This window comes from Penicillium arizonense (genome assembly GCF_001773325.1).
Source record: "Penicillium arizonense strain CBS 141311 chromosome Unknown PENARI_contig007, whole genome shotgun sequence".
NCBI classification, from domain to species: Eukaryota; Fungi; Ascomycota; class Eurotiomycetes; order Eurotiales; family Aspergillaceae; genus Penicillium; species Penicillium arizonense.
In genome coordinates, this window is record NW_019173284.1 from 304,540 (window position 1) to 324,901 (window position 20,362).

A 20,362-nucleotide genomic window follows, 5' to 3' on the forward strand; every position below is an offset into this window, starting at 1 on the left:
GGCTCGGGAGAATGCATTTACTGCTTGTTCTCACCCTGCTGCTCACCACCCTGCTGCTGCTGCTGCTGGGCCTCGTTGTTGGCCTTGTGCATCTTGTCGAACAGGGTCAAGCTGGCAGTCTGGAGCTCGTCGGTCTTCTCCTTGAGCTCCTCGGCGGTGGCGGTACCCTCACCAGACTGGTTCTTGACAACGAACTCACGGAGAGTGGCAATCTTCTCCTTGATGGTCTCAGCCTCGGTCTTGTCGAGACGGTCCTCGAAGTCCTTGAGGGCCTTCTCGGTATCGTTCAGGACAGAGTCGGCACGGTTGGCGGCCTCAATGGCGGCCTTGCGCTCCTTGTCAGCCTCAGCGTACTTCTCGGAGTCCTCAACCATGGACTGGATCTCGGCATCGGAGAGACCGGAGCCGGAGGCGATGGTGATGGACTGGTCCTTGTTGGTGGACTTGTCCTTCGCGTTGACGTGGACGATGGAGTCGGCGTCAATGTCGAAGGTGACCTCGATCTGGGGGACACCACGGTGGGCAGGGGGGATACCAACGAGCTGGAAGTTTCCAAGCATCTTGTTGTCCTTGACAAGCTCACGCTCACCCTGGTAGACCTTGATCTCGACAGCGGTCTGCATGTCGGCAGCGGTGGAGAAGGTCTGGGACTTCTTGGTGGGGATGGTGGTGTTACGGTTGATCAGACGGGTGAAGACACCGCCAAGGGTCTCGATACCGAGGGAGAGGGGAGTGACATCGAGCAGGAGAACGTCAGTGACCTCACCAGCAAGGACAGCACCCTGGATGGCGGCACCAATGGCGACAGCCTCATCGGGGTTGACGGACTTGGAGGGCTCACGGCCGAAGATGGACTTGACGGATTCGTTGACCTTGGGCATACGGGTCATACCACCGACCAGAATGATGTCCTGGATGTCACCAGACTGGAGACCGGCATCCTTAAGGGCCTTGCGGACGGGCTCAGTGGTGCGGGCAATGAGAGGGTCAACCAGGGCCTCGAGCTGAGCACGGGTCATCTTCAGGTTGATGTGCTTGGCGCCGGAGGCGTCAGCTGTGATGAAGGGCAGGTTGATCTCGGTCTGGAGGGAAGAGGACAGCTCGATCTTGGCCTTCTCAGCGGCCTCACGGATACGCTGGATGGCCATGCGGTCACCACTAAGGTCGAGACCAGACTCCTTCTTGAACTCGCCGACAATGTGACGGACGAGGTTGATGTCGAAGTCCTCACCACCGAGGTGAGTGTCACCGTTGGTGGACTTGACCTCGAAGACACCCTTCTGGATCTCAAGGACGGAGATATCGAAAGTACCACCACCAAGATCGTAGACGGCGACAACACGGTCGGTCTCCTTCTCCATACCGTAGGCAAGGGCGGCAGCGGTGGGCTCGTTGACGACACGGAGGACGTTCAGGCCGGCAATCTGACCAGCATCCTTGGTAGCCTGACGCTGAGAGTCGTTGAAGTACGCGGGAACAGTGACAACGGCGTTCTTAACGGGCTTGCTGAGGTAGGCCTCGGCGGTCTCCTTCATCTTGTTGAGGACGAAACCACCAACCTGGGAAGGAGAGTACTTCTGGCCACGGGCCTCAACCCAGGCGTCACCGTTGGAGTGCTGGACGATCTTGTAGGGGACCTCCTTAATGTCACGCTGAACCTCAGCGTCGGTGTACTTGCGACCAATCAGACGCTTAGTAGCGAACAGAGTGTTCTCGGGGTTGACAACAGCCTGGCGCTTGGCGGCAATACCGACGAGACGCTCGCCATCCTGGGCGAAACCAACGACGGAGGGAGTTGTGCGGGCACCTGTTGGGAGATCTAGTTAGCAACCCAGTTCTGAGATTTCGGCCCTCGGCAGAGCTCCCGAGGTTGAGCTCTGGCCACTTGACCGCGTGTAAAAGTTTTTTTTCCAACGTACCTTCGGCGTTCTCGATGATCTTAGGGGCCTTGCCTTCCATAACGGCAACAGCGGAGTTGGTGGTACCTGTAATTGACAATGTTAGGATGATGTTGATGAATGAATGTCGTGCGATCACTTACCAAGATCAATACCGATGACCTGGCCCTTCACCTTCTCCTCACCACCTTCCGTTGAGTTCCATCTCCGGATTGATGCGCCGGGGAATCTGGAGGCAGGGGTGCGAGCGAAAGCAGCGCGCGGGAGCTGGGAGAAATGTTAGTGTCAACGCGTCGAAATTTTTTCGGGTCAAGGGGAAGCTTACAGCGCGGGTGATTGTGCGAGGAAGCATTGTGAGGGATATTAATTAATACAATGAGAAAAAGAACTCAACGACTCAATCGCAGAGTATTAAAGGGAGGAAGAAAGGATGGGGAGGATGGAGAATGAGGATGGAAGCAGAAAGAAGGGGAGAAGGGAATAGAAATTGCACGGAGAGCTTCGGGCCGTCGAACTTGGTAGAATCACGGGACCTGGCCAATGAGCGCCACCGGGAGGCTGCCCGGTAACCGAGCTCACCGCCTTTCGTCATCAGGGAAGTATAGGGGGCGTCCGGAGTATAGAGAAGAGAGGTTATACTGTACTTGATAGAGTAAATTGGTATATTTCTTCGCTCTCAATAGCACATTTTACAGTACCAAGTCGCATTTTTATGTTAGATGCTTGCCAGTCTTCGTCCCGAGGTCCAGAGCTATGCTGTGAAGACACGAAGTTGTTACTGTACGAGCACTACAGTATAGAGATACGATAGCATATGCAACAGGACTATATCCGATTCCATAGACTCGGTCTGTTGCATTAAGCATTCCTCCTGTCTCTGTGGTAATTCCGGGGTGAACTAGTTATACTTCACGGTGTCGTGTGACGTGGTCGGCAAACTCCCTTATTTGGCTGAGCCTGAGACACAATTGGGAATAGAGCCAAGTCCGTCTGGATCTGGATACTCAATTACATTGTAGTGATGGAGTTGTGGACCTTGGGGACCCCAGATCATAGATAAGAGTATGCTGTAGAGTGATGGAGTGGTAGAGTGGCAATGTATATCCAAGAATCAAATAGAGCACGGATGACTTAACCACCAAACATCTGTGGGCACATTCTAGGCGAATGTATGTAGAGTCGACACTATTCGCTGGACTCGCAGTTCCCCGGGTTTTAGGCCCAGATGGACTGCGACACCGGAACCAGCCAAATTGGCCCATCTTACGTCATCATTTTCTGAAAGCGTTGGACTTTCAGCTGCTCAAAGCTTTGGTTTTTATTTTTCTTCTTATCAAAGGGGGAAAAGAAAAGAACACCGCTGTCGGTTCTCTATCAAACTTCAACTGGGGCTGTCACTTTTGTCCTCGCACTTCCCCGCTCGAACAATGTCACCTCTGGACTAGCTCACATCATGACCTCGGATTCTCTGCTGTGAGCCTCCGGATCATGTCCCACCTGTTAAGCTAATCTGACCGTCGTAGACATCGCCCGACCGAGGCACTCATTCTCCCAAACAAGCGGCGCTTCTTCCCGTTCAAGATCCCCAACTTGTTCGTTGAGCTGTCCCACTTCTCTTATCTGTGCGCAATCTAACCCAGAGCTTTGTCATAGCCATGTACAGCTTCGCAACTACATCAGCACCGCTGATCCCGATCGAATTTATGTGGTGGTCGAGAGAATCGTGTACTCAATCCACATCTCGGCGCAAAAGCGAGTGAGTGTAGCGGTTATTCCGTTTGAGCCGCGCTGTCTCGCCGCTGGACATGGCTGGATTGCCATCGGCGGTCCCGAAAATGGCGAATGCGCTTTCGTCCGGATTGGTGACCGAGACCTGCAAGTACATGGAGAATTGCCCTCGTTCTACACTTCCGACGTGGACACTCCGCTGCCACTCGATCTCGACTCCCCATCAAGACGGGCATCGCCGGGGACGCCCAATAACGCCAGTAGCGAATTTGCATCAGCTCGCCGTCCCCTCAGCCGACCATTGCGTGAAGTGGAGCTCCACAAGTTTGGCGGTAGCATAGTCAATTCGGTGGCTATTCATCGTTTCTATGGTGGCGGCGATGGTCTGGCGGATGAAGACGTGGTTGTTCTGAGGTTAGCGCCTGATCGCAAAATTGGCGCATACTGACGATGCTAACTATTGTGAATAGCAACAATGATCGAACGGTAACAGTGTACTCACTTACGCGCGCAAAAGTCCTCAAAGTTCTTCATCACCCGACATGCATGAACTATGCGACCATTTCCCCAGACTCCAAGCTGCTCACTGCTGTCGGGGATGAGAACCGCGCTTACTTCTATGAAATTGTCCGTGACTTGGAGTCAGTCGGTGTCACTGATACAAATCAGAAGGTCACAGGATGGGAATGGGAGCTTATCCAATGTCTGGAGTTGGATATTGGCCCGCGCGCGGATGATGCGTGTTGCTTTACCGTGGCTTTCTCGCCATCCAGCCGGTTGTGTGCCATAGGATCCCAATCTGGAATCATCACAGTCATCGATGTTCCCTCTATTTGGGGGACCTCTGGCGACTCCGAGGATGACACGCCAGTTATTTGTCAATTTTCAGCTTCAAGGTCATGCGCCGAGGGCGGCGCCGTGCGCTGCATGGCATTTTCACCGGAGCCTTGGGACCTTCTAGTATGGTTGGAGGGCCATGGCCGAGCCGGAGTTGCAGACGTTCGTCAGGGGTTTTTACGCAGGCAGATCCTCCACCTGGATGCCGACGAGCCGTCAATGGAAGAAGTGTACACAGATTATCTGACTGATGACCTCGAACGCCCGCGTCTCGGCGAAGAGCTATTCGACCAGCCAACACGTACGAGGATCGATGATGACGATCTTCAAATTGAGAGAAACACAGAGGATACAGAGCATTCTTCACTGCGCGAATCTGTGATGCACGATCTTACCGAGAGAGAAAGGTTGATTATGGAGTTTTTGAACACAGCACGCTGGACGTCACGACTTGAAGAGGGACTTACTGAGAGACCAGAACGATCGGCCGCCGTCTCCGGTCTTCACCCTCCTCATCCAGTGGCCCGGACGCGGCATCAGGGTTCCACAGATGGCGCCACTCGCACTCACCGTCCTACTTCACCTCTGCACCCCTATGATCACTCTGATGTCTCCCGTGATAGCCATTTGGGCCGTGCAGCATCCAATCCAAGACGTCAGGGCTCGGTAGTCCTGTCCCAGGGCAATCGGTCTTCGGAAACGGCGTCTGTACACCCGGACCGCCAGTCAAATATTTTGAACTATTCAACTTCCCCCTCTGAGCTTCCATCTCTCACGTCAGAGATTCTTTCTCGAGCGGGTGTTGACTCTGATCTCATTCACAATGAGATTGGCACACCGTCTGAAGCAAATGGCTCATCCAACCCAAGCCCCGATTTACACGGCCTGACTCGCCGGTCCCAGCGGTCAAGCTCTATTCCTCGACGAGTTGATCGACCACCAACTGGAGCGTCGGAACAGAGGAGATATGACACATCTCGCCTTACAACATATGAGATCCGCGCCAATGTTGCCGCCGAGCGGCTTAGGCGCCAGCGCCAGATTGCCAATGAGGTACACAACCGCTCCTTTGAAAGAGAACAGCGACATCGTCAGCAACTTCTCGGTTTTGAGCAGACGCACTCTCCTCATTGGATCAGAAACATTATCAATGAACTCCCCGATCGAAGCGGGCAAAATTCAGCCGATGAACCGGATTCCACTGCTGGTGTTGGCTGGGGCGCCGATGGACGGACCTTGTGGGTATCCCCCTAGCAGATATTGTGAAAGTATACTAACTTTTGCAGGTACATTGCGACATTGGAAGGTATCTACGAGTTTCATCTCAACATTCATGACCGAAAAACTTTCCCTAGCTTCTCTTGCCGTTGATTTCCACTCTTGCTGTTGATTTTATTTTGCATATGCCTTTGGCGCTTCGGGGCGTACATCTTTTATCTTTGCCATGTTTCAACTATGTCACTTTTACTATTTTCCTTTCTTCTTTGTATGGATTATTACAGTACAAAAAGTTAGGCTACATATGCTACCAAGCTAATATGATACCTTCTAAATTGAACAAGAATAAGCCAGACGATTAGTTTCTGTCACATAACATCCTCAATCCACTTCTAGTGCTAGTAAGCAGGCAAAGAAAGGGATAAAATCAATCCATTAAACAATGAATACTCTCCTTCATGGATGGAGTGGAAAAGCGTTCGGCCATAGCTCACACCGCCCCCCACACGACGTCATGAATACTGCCGGTATATAATGCCGGTTTGGTCGACACCGCCCCAGTTGTCTTCCACCCGCGAGGTCTGCGCAGCCAACAACAGGGCACCGTTTCACCTCAATTTTTCTCCAAAGGCAATCATCGTCCGAATTCACCCCGAGACACGCGATAACTGCACCCACAAGGCCATTTCTTCTTGTTGAAGGACAATTGCTGTCGGATCTCCGCACAGTGATTGAATTGCCTAACACAGACCGGTGTGGGGTGCGGCTTTTGCCGAGTCAAACATCAGCACAATTTCACCAGGCCAATTCTCCCTTCGATATCCAGTCTTGCTAGCATTATGGCAGACTCGATCGCCTCATCTATGGAGCGATTAAGCTTGACTGTCAAGAATGTCAGCCCCGCAGCTTTCGAAGCTCGCCTGGCAGATGAGCAGAGCGGCATGGTCGAGGACGTTCAACCTCGCAAGCAAGCTCACCAGACCTCAGAGGAATTGCTTGCTGAGCTTGAAAACGAATTTCTAACTCCATCGGATAAGTTCAACACCAAATGGCTGAACAATCTTCAGAAGTATGTTTGTCTTTTTTTACCTTTCTGCTGGTTGGCGGAAAAGCTGCGTTCATGGATGCTAACGGCTTGCACAGACGATGGGATGTCTCGACAAACCATACAGATCTTTTCGAACTTGCCCCCACCCAATCTCGAACCGTCACTCGCTTCACACGGGAAGGACTAGAGGGCCGGGTCACCGGTTACCATGAAGTCACCGTTCCTGCTGCAAGCGCCGCCACCGCTAAGAACTCCACATCACTGACTCGTCGACCTGCTGGTCGTGCCGACTTCGTTCGAGGAGCAGCTGGCTTCTTTCCCTTTTCTCCTGGTGGCCTGGAGGGCGTAGAAGCCATTGCTGCTATGGAGGATGACTCTGAAATCACGGAGCAATCTCGTAGTGGAAAACAGTCAGGACTTGACCGGATTATCAACTTCGGCACCGAGGGTGGTCTTTTGACAACGGCCCCTGGCTTCGATCGCGGTCTCAACTTCGACAAGGCCAAGTCGAAAGACGTTGAAGGTGATCAAGAAGTCGAGCATGCCCTTCTCCAAGAGGAAAGCAACCTTTCTGCCGACAAGCCCGACGAAAACCCCGACATTGAAGCTCCAGAAACTGAAGCTGGCGAAGATGTCTCCGACAATGACGAGGAAGAAGACATCGATGCTTTGCTGCCAGTCGAGTTCCCTGCACTGGAGCCGCGGAACCAGTTGCTTGCAGGAGCCAAGAAAGACAAGGGCAGAGAATGGGCTCACATCGTTGACATCAATAAAGATATTCCGAACTTTAATGAACTGGTTCCTGACATGGCCCGAGAATGGCCGTTCGAGCTGGACACTTTCCAGAAAGAGGCCGTCTACCACCTTGAGGGCGGCGATTCAGTGTTTGTTGCCGCCCATACGTCAGCCGGAAAAACAGTCGTGGCCGAGTATGCAATTGCTTTGGCTGCCAAGCACATGACGAAAGCGATTTACACGTCTCCCATCAAAGCATTGAGCAACCAGAAGTACCGTGACTTCAGAACTGAATTTGATGATGTCGGTATCCTGACCGGCGATGTTCAAATCAACCCCGAAGCCAGCTGTCTCATCATGACCACTGAGATCTTGCGAAGTATGCTGTATCGGGGTGCCGATCTTATCCGTGACGTTGAGTTCGTCATCTTCGATGAGGTGCATTATGTGAATGACACCGAGCGTGGCGTGGTCTGGGAAGAGGTCATCATCATGCTTCCGGAGCATGTCACGCTGATTCTTCTCTCCGCAACTGTCCCCAACACCTATGAGTTTGCCTCCTGGGTGGGCCGCACAAAGAAGAAGGACATCTATGTCATTTCGACCCACAAACGACCTGTCCCACTGGAGCACTATCTCTGGGCTGGAAAGGACAAGTACAAGATTGTTGACTCCAACAAGAGATTCCTCGAGGGCGGCTGGAAGAAAGCAAATGATATAATATCTGGCAAGGACAAGATCTATGCCAAGAAGGAGGCCGAGGCTCAGGCCCAGTCAGCCCTGGCTCGAGCTCAAGCTGAGGCTCAGACTCAGGCGCAACGTGGTAGTGGTCAGGGCAGGGGACGGGGCCAGCAAGGTGGCAGAGGTGGCCCGCCCCCACGCGGTCCGCGGGGCGGAGGTGCTCCCCAGCGTGGCCGAGGACAAGGCGGCGGCGGAAGAGGACAACCTTCCACCCGCGGTAGCGGAAACATTGCTCGAACTGGTCGTGGCGGTGGACGAACAAGTGCGGCGCAAGACAAGAACATATGGGTGCACCTTGTCTCCCATCTCCGCAAGGAGGATCTGTTGCCAGGATGTGTCTTCGTATTCTCAAAGAAACGATGCGAAGAGAACGCCGATTCACTATCAAACCAAGACTTTAGCAACGCCACTGAGAAGAGTCTTATTCACATGTTCATTGAGAAGTCACTCACCCGTCTGAAGCCGGAGGACCGTGACCTCCCTCAGATTCTTCGTCTTCGTGAGTTGCTCAGCAGAGGTGTCGCCGTTCACCACGGTGGTCTCTTGCCCATTATGAAGGAAGTTGTGGAGATCCTCTTTGCCAAGTCACTCGTGAAGATCTTGTTCGCAACGGAAACCTTTGCAATGGGTCTGAACCTACCCACTCGCACCGTTGTGTTCTCTGGTTTCCGAAAGCACGATGGCAAGGGTTTCCGTGACCTCCTTCCGGGTGAATATACCCAGATGGCCGGTCGTGCAGGTCGCCGAGGTCTTGACACAGTGGGTTATGTTATCGTCACGAACAGTGGAAAGGATGAGGCACCGCCCGCTGGGGCACTGAAGAAGATGATTCTCGGAGAGCCCACTAAGTTGAGATCGCAATTCCGTCTCACGTACAACATGATCTTGAACCTGTTGCGCGTGGAAGCACTTAAGATTGAAGAGATGATCAAGCGCAGTTTCAGTGAGAATGCCACGCAAGCTCTCTTGCCAGAGCACGAAAAGCAAGTGCAGTTGTCTGAGGACAGTCTTGCAAAGATCAAACGGGAGCCCTGTGAAATCTGCGACCTGGATCTGGTAGCTTGTCATGCTGCAGCGATGGAGTATCAGAAACTTACTGCTGAGCTGCATGCCGCGATGGCATCATCCCCTGTTGCGAAGCGTCTCATCGGGATGAAGACGTGGGTTGTTTACAAAAAGGTGAGTCTGCTTTCATAAATTTCGTCGTAACCTCATGTCCTGTCGTATTGTCGCGAGGGCATATTTCCATGATGTTGCGTGATGTACTAACCGTATTGTAGGACGGACTCCGTACTGCTGGTCTTGTCCTTCGTGAGGGAATCGCCGGTGGGGTAGGAGGAGCCGCCCCTTGTATTCACGTCCTTGAAGTCGGAACTATGGGCAGCAAACGCCATCCAGCTGATATCCTACCTTTCCTTCCCATGTTCCGTCCATTCTTCCCGCCGCTTCCCACTGCTGCCGCTCAAATGAGCTTGAAAACATGCAAAATCCCCCTTTCTGATGTCGAGTGCATCACCAACACTGTGATTCGGGGTGGTGGACCTGTTTGGTATCTCAACATCAAGAAAGGTACGACCACTTTCCATTGCTTATGGAATGAATGCTCATCTTGTATACAGAGGCCGCCAAATACGCTGACAGGGAATTGCACAAATACACCAAGTCATGGACCAGCTCAGTTTGGGATGAAATGGACTGGCAGCGCATCACAGAGCTGCAATTGCGTGAGCTCCTGGAAAAGCGACAGGCCCAAGCAAACATCGTTCAGTCATGCCGCTGCGTCCAATGCCCTCAGTTCTTGAAACACGTGAGTAACAAATTCTCTTGGGCTGAGCCTGTGCTAACATCCGATAGTTTGAAATGCAACACGACGAATGGCAAGTCAAGGAGAATATCACGCAGCTGAAGCAGCTGATGTCCGACCAAAACCTCCAACTGCTTCCAGACTACGAACAGCGCATCCAAGTACTGAAGGAGCTCGGCTTCGTCGATGACCAGTCCCGCGTGCAGCTCAAGGGCAAGGTAGCCTGCGAGATCCACTCCGCCGACGAGCTAGTCCTGACCGAACTGGTCCTCGAAAATGTCCTTGCCGAATACGAACCCGAGGAAATCGTCGCGCTCCTCTCTGCATTTGTCTTCCAGGAGAAGACAGACAGCAAGCCCACACTCACTCCGCGCTTGGACAAGGGAATGAAAGAGATTATCGCCATCGCCGAGAAGGTGAACGATTTCCAGATCCTACACCAAGTCATCCAGTCCAGCGAGGACTCTAATGATTTCGCCAGCAAGCCGCGCTTCGGTCTCGCCGAAGTTGTCTATGAATGGGCTAAGGGCATGTCCTTTAACCGTATTACTGACCTCACTGATGTTATGGAGGGAACTATTGTTCGCTGCATTACCCGCCTGGATGAGACTTGCCGTGAAGTGAAGAATGCGGCTAAATTGGTTGGTGACCCTAATCTTTACACTAAGATGCAACAGGCACAGGAGTTGATTAAGCGCGATGTTATCTTCGCTGCTTCTCTCTACATGTGAAGTGCTTAACATAGTAACTTAAGGGAATAATCGGTGCCTTTGTTCCAGGCGGTCACGCCTACTCTCCATCTATTTGAGGGATCCTAGCGTGTGGTTTTGTGCATAGCGGGATAAAGAGATGAATATGAAATTTTAACTTAAAAATTCTAGTTCACTGTAACATTTCATCTAGGAATTCTTGTATGTCGGTTTTATACTTCATACGTCAGCGAGCGATATGCCAGCCCTAGATATATATTGTTGCCCCCACGGCATAGAATTTTTTGTTGTATTCTTATTTATATTTATTGCGGTAATGGTAATTCTAATGTCAAATAATGAAAGGATATACTATCCATCTATCGTAAGTATAAAATAACCTCCTAGAAGGACAAAAATAAAGTACAAAAAAATATGGCAAAGGAGGGGTTCGAACCCTCGCCTCTTTCGAGACACGGAGACAAATGAAGAAACCTAAACCGTGCGCCTTAGACCACTCGGCCACTTTACCGGTCAGAGAAATAATCTGGGATTAGACGTACATCACGCCCAAGCTCGATGTTCGTTTTCAGTACAGCATCCAAGGTACCTACAGTACCGGCCTTTTCCAAGGCTCAAGGTTAGTTGTGTTGATCTGATAGAGAGATTGAGTTTGAAAAATACCCTTTATGGTTTTGGTTTTCTTATTTGTCGTTTTCTTCATGATCACCACCATGATTTCATAACATTATCATTGCCATATCGGTTCGCCTCCACACGCGGTTTCAGTGATTTACGAAACAATTCTATCAAGTGATATGTTCAATAGGGAATGAAAAAAGGGGCTTCATTGATCAACTATGAAACTGTAGTCCTGGCTTCTTTTGCCGCCCACTGAGAAATTCTCGACTTGAGGATAAGCTGTTTAAGGAATCGGCGTTATACAGACAAAATAGGAAAGGCTCTATTAAAGCATGCAAAAGAATTGGGGTGAGGGGGAGAAATGACGTACAAGAAGAAAGCAGAGAAAAAGAAAGATTAACCCAAGCCTCCTTAATTGGAACTTTTGCCCGCATCATGCAACATCACCTTTCTAAATCGAAATCCACCAAAGTTTGGATTAGGCCTTCTCAGAATCGACAACACTCGGCTCCGTAGACTGGACGGAAGCTGAAAGGACTCGCCAACGCATTGCGGCGACGAAGGCGACCAAAGCGACAAGCCACCAAGAGAACAAGATAGGCAGTGACCAATATAGAGTCGGGTTGCAGCTGTGAGTCCAGATATCGAGGAGGACTTGGTAGAGCTCATAGACCGGGAGGGCATATCCGATGCGGTACCACCCAGGAGACAACTCGAAAGGAGCGAGAGTGCTTGCGACATTCATTATGACCCAAGTTAGAATGAAAAATGGCATGAGACTTATCGGGGCAACTGCTGTTACGGAATCGATGATGAAGTAGTTAAGGTGCATGGCGAGCCATACCGCCATCCATGTCAATGCGAATTGGCCGGATGTGACTCCCCAATCTTCTCGGAAGGCCCAAATATAGCCTGTCATACAGAGTGATGCGATGATAGTGAAGCTGATAGACACACCCAGTCGAAAAGCGATGTTCTTTTTCAGGGACAGTAAGCCAAAGATGTTTGTTTGAGCTGAGATACCGTTTAGCGCCATAACGAAGAAGAATTGTGGCAAGATAACCATGACCATCGTGACAGTGTTGTAGTAGAAACGGACACCCTGGTTTATCGGACTAATATCAATGGATGAGGCGGCAATCGGGTCAAATAAGACCTGGGCGATATTCGCATTTGTCGTGTTGGCTGTAGCCATCGCTTCGATTCCCATCATAGCATTGTAGGCACCTCTAGTCCCCTGGACTAGGATCTGGAGACTCGAAGAGATGACTTGGCTGTAGGAGGGATATCTTCCGCCGTTCGAAATATAAGTCAACGCCCCAGAGTTTTGGTATGTTTGGGCAGCTTCGGGAGAGGCAAGTGCGGCAGACAACCGTGAAGATGCGTTAGGATTGGCGTAAATCGCACCCCAGTAGTGACCCTTGCAGACGGCTTCTCGAATGTTGTTTGCAGTGGGATAATCGGTCGATGAATGTTCAATGATAATTGGAAAGCTGGGGCTTGCTAGTTGGGAATAAGCAGCTTTGACTGACCGTCCAACGATGCCGTCGTCGTAGTCGACGAGAAGGATTTTCAAGGCCTTCATCCGATACGTGTCATTGAAGCCAGTGCCGTACCTCCAAACCTAGAAAGCACCGAAAGAAGAAACCCCGAAGTCGCACAAAGCTTCCCGAGAATTTCCTCTTCTTCTTTTCCATTATTTATCTTTATTTTTCAAATATTTTTACATCACTCTGAGCCCGCTTTTTAATTCAAAACCACTATCGATCAATCAAGACCTTCAAAAGCATCAAGCATGGATGACGTTGGATTTGAAACGTTGTAGTCCTTTTCGTTCTAACATTAGTTCCAAGTTGATGGATACAGCTTTTCAAACCGACTTTGACCTGCGTGATGAGAGAAAAGCTAACAGTATCTACTCCTTCGCCAGAGCTTGATTAACCATTTGCTCCAACTTATTCATCTCAGCACCAAGAGCAGCCCGAGACTTAGTAGGGTCAATACCATTGGCCTTGAACTCATTGTGAACCTGAGCAAATTGAGTCCCCACTAGCTTCCTGAAGCTGGGCACAGTACAACTTTCCAACTGAGTGCTCGTAAGCTCCGCAAGGATATACCATATCAAGAAGTGGAAGTTCAGTCGGAAATCCTGCACTTGGACAGGATCTTTAGGGTTAGGTGGGAACCCTTCCTGGGAGAGGAAAACAGTGAGTCTGACCAGACTCCATGCGTGAATGTGTCGGATCGGATGGGCCTTATCATAGACAACAGGGTCTATCTTAAGGTACCGAATGGCAGAGTGGATGAAAGCCCGGGTGAAGTTTCCAGCGGATAGGAGGGAGATGATGAGCTTGTCGCGGAGGGATGCATAGGGCTGGCGGGTGAGAGGCCAGTTGGCAGTTTTGTGAAGGGTGTGCATGGCAGCTTCCAATTGCTCGATTGTGACTTCGGCTTCTGTGCTGGATGCGGTGGCAGTTTGCATGAGCTGGAGGGCTTCTCGCTCGGCAGTCTCTAGTGGGGTCATGTCTTCCGGTGTGGAAATGAATCGGTCTTCGAGTGTGTCTGTGCCAAGGGCACATTTAGTGCATTGGCAATCGAAAAAGTATCGTTCTTTTAATTCGTTGCGGCGGATATCGTATGGTGTTGTGGTGTCAATGTATGAAATGAAGATTTGCTCGTCTTTCTCGATTGGCCGCATCGCTTTGACGTAGAGTTCTTCGCCGTCAAATCCAACCGTGGCGTTGTAATCACAGCTGTGGTTAATCAGGCCGGCATATGGATGCAAGTATAGACCGATACGGTCGTACATGGAGGTGGTGAGGTTGAAAGAATTGAGATCCAGCTGTAGAAATGGATCAGCATGGAATCAATGAGAAGGGCATGTTGGAATATATTACCTTGGCAGCATAGGTAGAAACAGTTGCTTCATCCACATCTGTCCCGGAGTAATTCTTCACAGCTCTCGCAGTCAAAGTGATTCTGTCCAGCTGACCCTGGCTCTCCTGGATCTCATTGATATGAGTCTCCAGATCATCAAAGACCTTGGTCTCCTCAGCACTGTACTTATTCTTTGAAGTACGCAGCACCATACGTAGCAGAGCACGAGCATTGTTGGGTAGAATCATGGGCTTGAGATTCTTGAAAATAGGACATTCAAGAGAATGAGCAAACTTCCAATCCTTGGATTGACAGGCCTGATCCAAATCCGTTAGCAAATTTAACGATATTTTATCCCAATCCAAACAAAAAGTTTAAACAGCAAAGAAACTGCAATATTCCAAATCCCGAATAACAACGAGGAACTCACCCTATCACAGTACTTAACTACCCGACACCCAGTACAAGCCTTCAATTCATTTCCAGTATCCATCTGTCTCTTTCCAAAGCAGCCCGCACATGTATCCTCCAGTCGTGGCGAATCAAGAATAGCTACAAATGGCGTTTTGATGTGTAAAACATCTTCACCGGGTTTGATGTCAGTTGTTGCAAACAGGCCGTTGCCCATGCCATTGGGGGCTGGGCGGGGAACGGTCCTAGTTTCCACCGAGGGTAAAGAAACGCCGGAAGCCATCTTTTGTGAATTCGATATGTGCCAGGGGAATAGTTTGAAGATATAAGAATCAGAGATCGACGTCTGGGGATGGTTATTAGTCATCTTGTACGGAGGCCGAATTGAACCACCGCAACAATCTAAGTTATTTACAGTAGTTCTAGAACATTGGGGAGGTTAGTAGCCTTAATAACCGCCTTGGTTGGCCATTTTCTGTAACGTGATATATCCTATTCGAACGTCTCGGTGATACAGATACGGTGCCGGATGAGAATAGAGCTCCATTCGTAAAGGTCAGCCTGCCTCCTGCCATGCCGGACCCTCCAGTCTAGCCAAAGTCGATAAAATCCCATGCATCCCTTCATTGTCGGGATACTTTCTATCGAGTTGCTCGTTAATATGGAGCTGGGTTCTGTCGGTTTTTGCAAACAGTATGTCCTCTGTCTCTTTGCTGGCCTTCCATGCTTCCGGTTTGTGTTTTCCATTTCTGTAGTTGGAGCTAGGTATATTAGCTGTGTTGTTGGGAGTTTTTGATGGTAATATAACGACAATGATGGCTCCAAGATGGGGTTTAGCAAGCTAGTCGATTGAATATATAATCGTGCTGTACGGTCTTGGCACTTATAGATGAGACCACAAATAAGAGGGGAGATTGTGTATAACTAGATAATACAAAAGAATGCTCACTCGAAAACCCGATAATCTTTTGACGCTCGAATACATATAACCAATTTGCTACATCATCAAAAGACCTCAAAAAGCATGAGCAGACCAAAATTCGTCTTTCAAAAAAAAAAGAAATCAGGACATAAGCGCTACGCCACAAGAGCCCCACCTCGCAGGAAATAAAAGAAACAGGAACAAATCAACAGGGCGGGAACAGACAACATTCCAATCCGAGGGAAAAGCAGGCCGAATTAAGGAAATGCACGCCGTCTATAAACAGGTTTCCCCTACCCACTACACGATACAGTAGAAAGTATATAGGTCATATATTGGAATCATGACGGGAGGACCGTGGTCATAGGGGATGTCGAGGGGTTTGAGAGATAGAAAGGGAGTTGGCTTTGGTATCTCTCTCTCTTTTGCTTCGACATGGTGGGCTTTTTTCGTTCAGTTTGTGCAGAAAATAGCCATTTACAGCTTCTTGCCGCCGACGAAGTTGGACCAGGTGCGAACCTCGGAGGGGATCTCGCCGGAGCGGGGCAGCTTCTCGCTCATACACTGAGCGAAGAGGGTCGCAGTCTAGAGAATCAGTTAGTTATTTGGATCGCTTCCTATGTGGTTACTGGTGGCTGTTTGACATACCTTGGGCTCCATGAAGAGGGGAACGCTGAAGTCGACAGCGTTACGGCGCATGACATAGTCCTCGTCAAGCTGGGTCTTGCCGCGGGTCTTGGCAAGGTTGAAGCAACCGCGGATGTCGTACTTCTGGAAGACCTCACGGAGAGCACGCTTGTCCTTCTTGGGGAACTCGATGACCTGCACGGAGACGTTGTCCTGGGCAGTGGACTCGATGTGAGCCTTGACGTCGGGGTTGGCAGCGAAGAACTTGTAGCCGAGAGGGTTGAGGTACTCGACGATCTTGGCGAGGTGAGGCTGGGTAACGTCACCACCGAGAAGGATACCTTCACCGGGCTCGGGCATGCGGAAGTTCATGGTGGACTGAAGAGACGCCCAGTAGGCCTCGACGAGGTCCTTACCGAAGCAGGCAATCTCACCAGTGGAGGACATCTCGACGCCAAGGAAGGGGTCCGCACCAGCCAGACGGGTCCAGGAGAATTGGGGAACCTTGGTTGCGAGGTAGTCACGCTTCTCCTTCATGAGGTCAACGGGCTCGGGGACATCACGGCCGACGAGAGCCTTGGTAGCGACGTCGATGAAGTTGGTACCCAGGACCTTGCTGACGAAGGGGAAGGAACGAGAGGCACGCAGGTTGCACTCAATGACCTTGAGCTGGGGTTCGGCGCCCTCGACATCGGCCTTGATGATCTGCATGTTGAAGGGACCGGTGATGTTCCAGGCCTTGGCGACCTTCTGGGCAATCTCCTTGACACGGGCCATGATGGGCTCCTCCAGGTTGGCGGGGGGAAGGACGAGGGTGGCGTCACCGGAGTGGACACCGGCGGGCTCAACGTGCTCAGAGACGGCGTGAACAAGAAGCTTACCGTTGGAAGCGACGGCATCAACGTCGATCTCCTCGGCACCCTCGATGAACTTGGTGATGACAACGGGGTGGTCGGGGGAAACGGCACTGGCGTTGAGGAGCTTCTCCTTGAGCTCATCGACGCTGTAGATGACGTTCATGGCGGCACCGGACAGGACGTAACTGGGACGAACCAGGACGGGGTAGCCGACAGACTCAGCGAAGTTCTCGGCCTCGGCAACGGAGGTAAGCTCCTTCCAGGCGGGCTGGTCGACACCAATGCTGTCCAAGATCTGGGAGAACTTGTGACGATCCTCAGCCTTGTCAATGTCCTCGGGGTTGGTACCGAGAATGTGGGCACCACCAGTCTCCTGGAGACGGAGGGCAATGTTCTGAGGTAGCTGACCACCGACAGAGACAACGACACCGCTAGCGGCCTCGAGCTCGTAGATATCCATGACACGCTCGTAGCTGAGCTCCTCGAAGTAGAGCTTGTCAGCGGTATCGAAGTCAGTGGAGTAGGTCTCCGGGTTATAGTTGATCATAACGGTCTTCTTGCCCATGTTGCGGAGGGAGAGAGTAGCGTTGACTGCGCACCAATCGAACTCGACGGAGCTACCAATACGGTACACACCGCTACCAAGGATGATAGTTCCGTGGTCATCGAAGGTGACATCGTGCGAGGTAGCATTGTAGGTGGTGTAGAGGTAGTTGGTGTCGGCAGGGAACTCGGCAGCCAGGGTATCGATCTTCTTAACCCAGGGGGTGATGCCGAAGGACTTACGGCGGGCACGAACATCGTCCTCAGTGGAACCAACCAGGAGAGAGATCTGCTTGTCAGAGAAACCGAGCTTCTTGGCCTTCATCATGATCTCCTGCTTGATGCCGAAGAGACTGCCGATCTCCTTGAGCTCGTTGTTGCAGTCAACGATGTTCTGGATCTTGTACAGGAACCACTTGTCGATCTTGGTCAGGTCGTGGACCTTGTCAACGGAGTAGCCCTCGTGGAGCATAGCCTGACCAACGGCCAACCAGCGGCGGTCGGTGGGGTTGCGGAGGGTCTCGTCGAGGTCCTCGAAGTGATCACCCTGGAGACCAATGTACTTGGGGTCGACCTGACGGATAGCCTTCTGGAGGGACTCCTCCCAGGTACGGCCGATGGCCATAACCTCACCAACTGACTTCATGGCAGAACCAATATCGCGGTTAACGTGCTGGAACTTGCTCAAATCCCACCGGGGAATCTTGGTGACAATGTAGTCCAGACTGGGCTCGAAGTTGGCAGTGGTGGTCTTGGTGACGGCGTTGGGGAGCTCGGGAAGAGAGTGTCCCAGTCCAATCTTAGCCGCAGTGTAAGCGAGAGGGTAACCGGTGGCCTTGGAAGCCAGAGCGGACGAGCGAGAGAGACGAGCGTTGACCTCAATGACACGGTAGTCGAGTCCATCGGGCTGCAGAGCGTACTGAACATTGCACTCGCCAACGACACCCAAGTGACGGACGATCTTGATGGCAGCAGTACGGAGCATGTGGTACTCCTCGTCCGACAGGGTCTGACTAGGGGCAACGACGATACTGTCACCGGTGTGAATTCCGAGAGGGTCGAAATTCTCCATGTTGCAAACAGTGATACAGTTGTTTTTAGCGTCACGGACGACCTCGTACTCAACCTCCTTCCAGCCCTTGAGGGACTTCTCAACTAGAATCTGGGGAGAGAGGGACAGAGAGCGCGAGGACAGGTCACGGAGTTCCTCGGGGTTGGCAGCAAAGCCAGAACCCAGACCACCAAGGGCATAGGCAGACCGGACGATGATGGGGTAACCAACCTCCTCGGCGGCCTTGAGGGCATCCTCGACAGTCTCGACGGCAGTCGACTCAGCAATGGGGATGTTGATCTCGTTCAGGGCCTGGGAGAAGAGATCACGGTCCTCACTGGTCTCCAGAGTCTTGATGCTGGTACCAAGGACCTTGACACCGTAGCGCTCGAAGGTACCCATGCGGTTCATCTGCACACCCAGGTTCAGAGCGGTCTGACCACCGAAGGTAAGGAAGATACCATCGGGACGCTCGCGCTCAATGACGTGAGTGACGTATTCGGGAGTGACGGGGAGGTAGTAGACTTCGTCGGCGAGCTTGTGGTCGGTCTGGATGGTCGCGATGTTGGGGTTGATCAAGACCGAGTGGACGCCGGCTTCTTTGAGAGCCTTCAGAGCCTGGGAGCCTATATCACCCGAGAGTCCAAGATTAGTTACTGCTATTGAAAGTTGTTTTGTTGGGGCCCCTCTCTAAGCTCTCTGTATTCTCCACAGAAAAGCTTCGTGAGCACACTCCCCGTCACCCCCATGGGGAATCTACACGGGAGCAAACGATCCAAGTGCAGCACAATTGTCACCAATTGATTCCAACGTACCAGAATAATCGAACTCTCCAGCCTGTCCAATGCTCAGACCACCACTACCAATGACGAGGACCTTCTTGACATCAACAAGGTCGCTACCGGTCTTCACCGCACCACTGGCGAGGTAAGACTCAGCAGTGGGAGGCTTCTCACTAGCCAGACGACGCAGGCTGCTGGAGAAAGAACGGAGCTGCTGAGAGCGAGCCGTGGGGATCTTCTGCAGACGCAGAGCGGAGGCCGTCGAGCGGACGGGAGTCTGGGAGGAGAATGCGCGCAGAGAGAGACCGGGACGGGCTTCAGCGAGGCAGCGCTGGCGCAGCAGGCCAGCCGCCTGGCCACATCGAGCAGCAAGAACCATTGCGCACTGCACCGCTCGAGCGAAGAAGAAGTTCAATTGCGAGGGTGATGTGTAGGAGGTGAGTCTACACTTTTCCAAGATTCTTTTTTTTCCCCTCTGGCTCGCTAATTGGCTCGTACCCTTACCGTATACGGCTCCACTTTACAAGATAGAGGCGCACGAAAGCTTCGATTGTGAGGGAAGAGAAGGAGAGGGAGTTGAATCTAGGGGATTGAATACAAGATTTAATATAAAAAGCGGTTGGGGAGCCAGTAGTAATTTTTTCTTTTCTTTTTTTTCGTCGGATGAGTCAATCTAGAGGTGGAGCCGGGGACGACTATAACGCTCGGGGAACATTCTGATCTCCTATGACGTTGCTCTAACTATTCTATAAATTGAACATAAGTAAATAGACATCCGAGTCTCAATTTGAAAGCCACAAAGCAATTGGGAAGTTTGAACAAAAAGCAAAGCTTGTGCGCGAGTATGATCTGCATGCCGATGCCGGACCTCAAACGCTGTCCAGAGGGTGGACCTCTGCCTTATCTCTCTCGACTTTAACGTCACAGAGATGGTGTAAATAGTAGGCTAAGG

The 20,362-nt window shown here is 51.4% G+C and overlaps 6 protein-coding genes across 6 annotated transcripts; 2 read left to right on the forward strand and 4 right to left on the reverse strand.

Annotated features, from left to right (window-relative positions):
- Nucleotides 1-17: 17 nt before the first annotated feature.
- Nucleotides 18-2,250, reverse strand: PENARI_c007G05073 (Hsp70 family protein; the record flags this gene model as incomplete). Its single annotated transcript, XM_022630927.1, has 4 exons — nucleotides 18-1,807; nucleotides 1,920-1,985; nucleotides 2,042-2,165; nucleotides 2,224-2,250. The coding sequence occupies 4 exons, from the start codon at nucleotides 2,248-2,250 to the stop codon at nucleotides 18-20; spliced, it is 2,007 nt and encodes a 668-aa protein (XP_022488907.1).
- A 1,101-nt stretch (nucleotides 2,251-3,351) lies between these two features.
- Nucleotides 3,352-5,834, forward strand: PENARI_c007G09726 (uncharacterized protein; the record flags this gene model as incomplete). The annotated part of the gene is made up of 5 exons (XM_022631131.1): nucleotides 3,352-3,371; nucleotides 3,422-3,490; nucleotides 3,552-4,040; nucleotides 4,097-5,701; nucleotides 5,750-5,834. 5 exons carry the CDS (start codon nucleotides 3,352-3,354, stop codon nucleotides 5,832-5,834), a joined length of 2,268 nt encoding a protein of 755 aa, XP_022489007.1.
- A 686-nt stretch (nucleotides 5,835-6,520) lies between these two features.
- On the forward strand, nucleotides 6,521-10,740 carry PENARI_c007G06098 (SKI complex RNA helicase subunit SKI2; the record flags this gene model as incomplete). The annotated part of the gene is made up of 5 exons (XM_022630964.1): nucleotides 6,521-6,750; nucleotides 6,825-9,384; nucleotides 9,486-9,774; nucleotides 9,825-10,012; nucleotides 10,060-10,740. The coding sequence occupies 5 exons, from the start codon at nucleotides 6,521-6,523 to the stop codon at nucleotides 10,738-10,740; spliced, it is 3,948 nt and encodes a 1,315-aa protein (XP_022489453.1).
- A 1,078-nt stretch (nucleotides 10,741-11,818) lies between these two features.
- PENARI_c007G12036 (SNG1 family protein) lies at nucleotides 11,819-12,925 on the reverse strand (the record flags this gene model as incomplete). The annotated part of the gene is made up of 1 exon (XM_022631244.1): nucleotides 11,819-12,925. One exon carries the CDS (start codon nucleotides 12,923-12,925, stop codon nucleotides 11,819-11,821), a length of 1,107 nt encoding a protein of 368 aa, XP_022489253.1.
- Nucleotides 12,926-13,255: 330 nt separating this feature from the next.
- PENARI_c007G09554 (S-adenosylmethionine-dependent methyltransferase) lies at nucleotides 13,256-14,911 on the reverse strand (the record flags this gene model as incomplete). The annotated part of the gene is made up of 3 exons (XM_022631123.1): nucleotides 13,256-14,182; nucleotides 14,238-14,534; nucleotides 14,774-14,911. The coding sequence occupies 3 exons, from the start codon at nucleotides 14,909-14,911 to the stop codon at nucleotides 13,256-13,258; spliced, it is 1,362 nt and encodes a 453-aa protein (XP_022489451.1).
- A 1,116-nt stretch (nucleotides 14,912-16,027) lies between these two features.
- PENARI_c007G03946 (carbamoyl-phosphate synthase (glutamine-hydrolyzing) CPA2) lies at nucleotides 16,028-19,789 on the reverse strand (the record flags this gene model as incomplete). The annotated part of the gene is made up of 3 exons (XM_022630861.1): nucleotides 16,028-16,135; nucleotides 16,199-19,254; nucleotides 19,444-19,789. The coding sequence occupies 3 exons, from the start codon at nucleotides 19,787-19,789 to the stop codon at nucleotides 16,028-16,030; spliced, it is 3,510 nt and encodes a 1,169-aa protein (XP_022489361.1).
- Between the last annotated feature and the right edge of the window lie 573 nt (nucleotides 19,790-20,362).